The 6,287-nt window shown below is 42.9% G+C and overlaps 1 protein-coding gene across 1 annotated transcript; it reads left to right on the forward strand.

Annotated features, from left to right (window-relative positions):
• The first annotated feature begins 998 nt into the window (after nucleotides 1–998).
• Nucleotides 999–3,286, forward strand: LOC135607941 (zinc finger protein SHOOT GRAVITROPISM 5-like). The gene is made up of 3 exons (XM_065100219.1): nucleotides 999–1,566; nucleotides 1,630–2,029; nucleotides 2,342–3,286. Exons 1-3 carry the CDS (start codon nucleotides 1,407–1,409, stop codon nucleotides 3,117–3,119), a joined length of 1,338 nt encoding a protein of 445 aa, XP_064956291.1. The 5' UTR covers nucleotides 999–1,406; the 3' UTR covers nucleotides 3,120–3,286.
• Nucleotides 3,287–6,287: the final 3,001 nt, after the last annotated feature.

Here is a 6,287-nt window from a genome sequence, read left to right on the forward strand (position 1 = left end):
CAGATTAATTATTGCAGCATTGAATTTGCTTTTCAGTGTTGTTTGAGTAATAGTTAATGCATTTACTGCACATGTTAAAGTTTGCTTGCTACCCAATAATTTGCTACTTATATTACAAAAAATTCATTAGATTGTGCAACCCAAACATCATGTCCATCTAAATGATGTATCAATAACCCAAATTGCTAAATTTAGCTTTTGCAAACAATAATTAAATGTTATGTTTAAAAATGTCTGTAGTAAAGTAGTTTTATTTTGATAGGTTACTGAAGGAAAATTTTAGTGTGCATCTCAAATAAAAAGGACAGTTGATGTTTATCCATTGAAGCATCCAAATGAGTTGGGTCAAAATTGCAGCTGTCTTGATTGCAACATCACTGAGAATTTGAACCAAGTCTAGCATACTGTAGATATTTCCAGCTTTGGCATTGAACATTTTCCACCATGTCGTCCTTGCCAACCATCATTGATGAATATATTGTTAGTTTAGACTCAACAAAATCAATAGATTATTATAGTATTGACATTGGTGATTTTAATTTGATGAGCAATCTTATCATTTTGAGAAATTGAGTTCAAAGATGAGTATAGGAGAGCTTTGATTCCTTTGGAGGGCTGAGAACGTTTTTATGAAGGATACGGACAATGTTACTAAAGGGCAAGAAAGAATTTGGTATTAGAGGAGAGCAATGTTGGCATCAACAAAATACTCCTTTACATACAGCCAGCCGTACGTATTGTTCATATTATTAGAGACAGCAGTAGCAGTGGCAGTGCAGTCTTCTCGTACATCTTACAATATTGTGTGTGTGTGTGAGAGTGAGAGTGAGAGAGAGAGAGAGAGAGAAGGGGGGGGGTGGTCACGTGTATTTGGAGACAGGACAGCATTAATGCATGCAATTTATACTGAAGGAAGTAGTGATGGAATTATGAGCGCTTTTGTTTCTTTGTGGGGATGTCTGTTCTGTGTCCCAATTGGCCTTCTTGTGGTGGCCTTAAAGCTTCTGCAACTTAGCTTCTCTCTCTCTCTCTCTCTCTCTATTCTGAAAACGTTTATTTAGTAGAAGTATTGATAGAATCCTCACATTACAAGACAATTCCAACACCAATCACAGGAACACCCCCTTCGCAGTAGCTCACCCATGAAACCTCAAGAAAAGCTGAGAAAGCTATAGCTGTGACAAGGCTGTCTTCTTATGTCGTTCCAGTGAACTCCAAGCAGACACAACAAAAGAGTTTTGAGATATATAGACCTTTTCTTCTTCTTCCTCGAGGAGTGCTATATATGTGACACTGTGTATGAGGTCTTGTTTTCCTGAAGGAGAACCATTTGGTACAATTCAAGTCACAGTGTAAACGAGGAGATCATATTTATAGGCTTCAAGTCCCAACTGAGAGATTGAAAGATGTTAGGCTCTCCATCATCTGCTGCTGCTGCTGCCCCTCCTGCTGCTGATGCTGCTGCTGGCGGTGGCACCACCATTCCAGCGGCCACTACGCAACCATTCACTTCGCCGAGCAATGCCACTAGCACCAAGAGGAAGCGAAGGCCGGCAGGCACTCCAGGTATAACTCGATTCGAAGCCATGTCTTCTCGATTGTGTTGCTGATTCCGGTGGTGATCACTAGACCCGGACGCGGAGGTGGTGTCGCTGTCGCCGAGGACGCTACTGGAGTCGGACCGGTACGTGTGCGAGATCTGCAACCAGGGGTTCCAGAGGGACCAGAATCTGCAGATGCACCGGCGGCGGCACAAGGTGCCGTGGAAACTGCTGCGGCGGGAGGTGGCGGAGGTGCGGAAGCGGGTGTTCGTGTGCCCGGAGCCGACGTGCCTGCACCACGACCCGTGCCACGCCCTCGGCGACCTGGTCGGGATCAAGAAGCACTTCCGTCGCAAGCACAGCAGCCACCGGCAGTGGGTGTGCGCCAGGTGCTCCAAAGCCTACGCGGTGCAGTCCGACTACAAGGCCCATCTCAAGACCTGCGGCACCCGCGGCCACTCCTGCGACTGCGGCCGCGTCTTCTCCAGGTACGCCCATAACTTTGCTTCCTCATATTCATCAGCATCATAATAATTCGATCGATCACTCGTATCCTTACGGGATTTCTGAATTAGATCGAACGCAGCACGCAATTCCCATCGCCGCTCCACATTCGTTGCTTTCCTTCTGGTCTCTGTTTTCGGAGACTTTTAGATCCTCCACCATCTTCTTGTGTTCTTGGCGTTCTTCTTTACATGCTTCTCAGATCCATGATTCGAGGCTCGAAATGTGAATTTCTACATCCGTTGTAACGTACAGCTTTTCTCTGTCCCTCTCTTTCTCTGCTTCGATGGGCACAGGGTGGAGAGCTTCATCGAGCATCAAGATACGTGCACCGCCGGCCGAGCTCCGGCAGAGATCCAGACACGGCAGCCGACGGCATGCCTGTCTACGACGGCCTCAAGTTCAAGTCCGTCGAGCAACACCAACACCGGCCCCACAATGTGGCCCGGCTTAAGAACGCCGACTCCAGCTGCCGTCTTCATTCGCCGGCCGGATCAACCTCCATCGTCGAAACCTGATCGATATCGCACTCAAGGCGTAGAGCTGCAGCTACTACCTCCATCCAGTGATCCGCAGACCACCCTCCCCTCCCCTGCGATGCATCCCATCGCCGAAGAGGTCAAGATCACGAAACTGCAGCTCTCGATCGGGCCTGCTGCCGATCACCCACCTTCCAATGATCCACAACGCGCTGCCGCTCGTCTCAAAGACGAGACGATGGAGCAGATAAAGCTGGCCATGGCCGAGAAGGCGCTGGCGGACGAGGCGAGACGGCAAGCGAGGAGACAGCACGAACTAGCCGAGCAAGAGTTCGAGAACGCCAAACGGATCAGGCGACAAGCACAACTGGAGCTGGATCGAGCTCATGCCATCAGGGAGCGCGCCGTGCAGCAGGTGGACTCAACGACAGCGCTGCAGATTACTTGCTACGCTTGCAAGCAGCAGCTCCGGGCGAACCCCGCAATGGCGTCCGAGGACAACTCGTTTGTCGTGAGCTACATGTCGTCGGTGGTGACCGAGGGAGAAGAGGAGCACGATGACCGTAAGCATCGAGACAAGATCTCAAAATCGTAGCTTCATAGTTCTATCCGGATTCCAATGATCCTTTTTCCTTCCGTGTTCAATGTGCATGTCAAGAGTCGCACTGTACAACATGCAAGTGTGCTATGGTTATGATGTATTTCTTGTGATGATTAAGCTGAGAGGGATATATATAATCGTCTCATGCCAACTCTCAAACATATACTGCCATAAAACAAACGTTAAGTACGTTTAAGTCGTCATGTTTGCTCGAGGTTTGAGATTAAGGTAAGGAGTTTGATGGAAGACATGTGCTCCCCTTCTGCTTTCTCTCTCTCTCTCTCTCCACCTCCTCCTCACACTGGATTGGCAACAGCAGCTTCTTAAGATGAACGGTGAAACGCTGCAGACGGAGTGCGAGAACAAATAAAAGATAGAAGACAGTGGAGGTCGATAAAAGTGGAGAGCCAAAAGATGCACACTGCAAGTTTCAGCGATGGCACTTCTCAGACGCTATAGTCCAAAGGGAGACGAGTGGTGAGTGAGTTGCTGTGAAGGGTCAGAGGCTAAGTAGCTGCGGTACATGTCATCGTTGTCTCCGTCCCTCCTGCATTTCAAGCGGACAACCTCACCCTGTGGCATCCAAGCACAGTATCAAACACGGACATCAGTCGCGATTAAAAACTCAATGCCATGGTATTCAGTGCCATACTCTGCTCTCTCTCTCTTCTTCCTGCGGTCATGCATGCAGATCTCTGCAAAAAGTGGACTCAACAACAGCGTAGAGAGAGAGAGAGAGAGAGGAAAGCATCTTTTCCCCCCGAGACTTTAAGTGAAGCTAATTGTGCTGCAGGAACAAGAACAGGCAAAACCTACAGCGAGAGGCTCCTTTTTCCTCGGGAAATGTGCTCTACTCTGCAGCATTAAAACCTCACTCACTCACTCACTCACTCTCGCTTTCAATGAACTGTGCATCTTGCTTTCGCTCCTTTCACACCTTTTTATTCCCCACCTGACTCTCACTGTGGGTGACGGCCTCGTGTGAGTTCGAGCTTGGCAGTGTTGTGTACATTTGGGTACGTGCAGCGATGCTTAGCCTGGCGGGCCTTTTGCTTTGTTTTGCTCCATCTTTCTTTGTCTCATCAGCCTTTTGGTACAGTGGATGGCATCGACAAGGACTTTGACTCTTCTTGAATCAGGACAGAAGAACTGCTGCCTTGGGAACTACCCAGTCAAAACTGGTTGAGGAATGCAGCCAATAAAATTTCAAGTGCCAATTCGATGGCTTTGGAAGATGTAATCACAGCCATTACCGAAGAGTGGATTGGCGATAGGCTGCGTTTAGGTCGGGCTAAATATCTAAGAACTCGAGAACAGCTTAGTCTTGCTAGTTTCAAGATTTTGGCAACGTGTGGGTGCAACTGTGACAAAACTTACTATAGTTTTAGTAGAACAAATTACTGGGAAGTCAGTGAGAGAGAGAGAGAGAGAGAGAGAAGAATTTACAGAATGGTGAGTTAACTAGGATGAAGCATAATTATCAGAAATCACATTGGACTGAATGGTTGAACCGAAAAATCATCATCAATCGATTCATTTATTTGATCATTTATATAAAAAGAAATACAGAATGAATTGATCGGGCCGATTAGATTTGAATTATTGTTATATATTTCGAATTTTTTTTTGAATTAAATATGTAGTATGACGAGTTGATCCATCGATCTGATCAGTGTGAGCTTGCTTTTCGATTTGCTACTGATGATAACTATGATTTTAAGTACATCCAATTTACTATATAATGCAACCGATTTCCAAATGATTAAGATATAAAATACAGTGTTGTTGTCTAGTAAATATTAAAGAATAATTATATCCATAAAGGGTGTGGTAAACACCAAAGCAAATGTTTTGATTAATTCCACTCTAAGAGACAATGTTGGATCGGATTAGAACATAAGAACAAATCGATTTAAATGATTCTCATTCATATGATCTAAAACATGTTGAGTTTCGAGTAAAATGATCGAAACACATTATGTTTGGATAGTGATGTAGAATCATTTTTCTATCGACATGTATAGGTCATGAAATAATATGTTATGATGAGATTGAAACACTCCTTGATGACATTCTCTTAAAGTTGGTGTATTCCTTTTGATTTAGACGATTATAAACGATTTGAGACTCGAAAAAAAGAAATAAGAAAGGGACATTTTATTGAGCTTGATCGAGATTTTCTTAACCAAGGAAATCTGGCAAGCATCATGAAGCTGAGGCCAACTCATCCTTGAAGAGACAAACTATAGATACTTGCGTGCATGATCTAATTAAGAAAGCAAATCTAGACTAATTGTGACGAGCAAATGCACTAAATATATGAGTACATTGATTATTATTACAGAGCTATCTGAGCGAGGGAATAATATCATAGATATATGAGATAGAGAATCGATCATTATTATTATAATGCATGCCAAGTTGATTTGGAATCCGTAATCAAGAAGTAGTAGTAGTAGGGATGCGATATCTTCTATGAACAACTTTATAATGACAATGTATCATTGTGCACGAAAGCCACATATTAACAAGTTTAAAATTAGTATATTTATCCTTAAAAATTTTAGTATATATACATATATATTTCAAATAGTAAGATCTTTGGCATATACCCCTTTCATTAACATCCAATAGTAATTGATGCTAACTAATGAAAGAGCTAAATTTAATTATTCTTAATAATTTTTATTATTAATATCATTTAAAGTCCTAACTATATACCAAATTAAGTACGAAATCTCGTATATTTTTTATAATTAAAAAATTAAAAATTTAAGATCTCATCCGACATATTTTGAACACTTTCAAAGCATGCATGATTGCATCACCAAAACAAATAAAATAAAAATACATATCCATCTATTTGAATGTCTCAAAATAACATATCTCTTTTTGTATACTATTTAATATAATAGAAATCATTTTTAAGAAATAAAAATATATTCTATTTAATGGAAAGAACGTAAGAACTCATATTTGAAAGGCATGCATGGCTTACTTGGAAACGAGACTTACGTCAAATCAACCTGCAATCGCGGCAGGAATTCCGGCAGTTTGTGGAGTTCGACCAAATTAAGTACACAGAAATTGAAGCATTCTTATTTCTTTAGCCATTAATCCAGCCAATATCACATCCAATTTGGCCTCTCCATAGGTTGGCCA

The sequence above is a fragment of the Musa acuminata genome, chromosome BXJ2-3, assembly GCF_036884655.1.
Source record: "Musa acuminata AAA Group cultivar baxijiao chromosome BXJ2-3, Cavendish_Baxijiao_AAA, whole genome shotgun sequence".
NCBI lineage: Eukaryota > Viridiplantae > Streptophyta > Magnoliopsida > Zingiberales > Musaceae > Musa > Musa acuminata.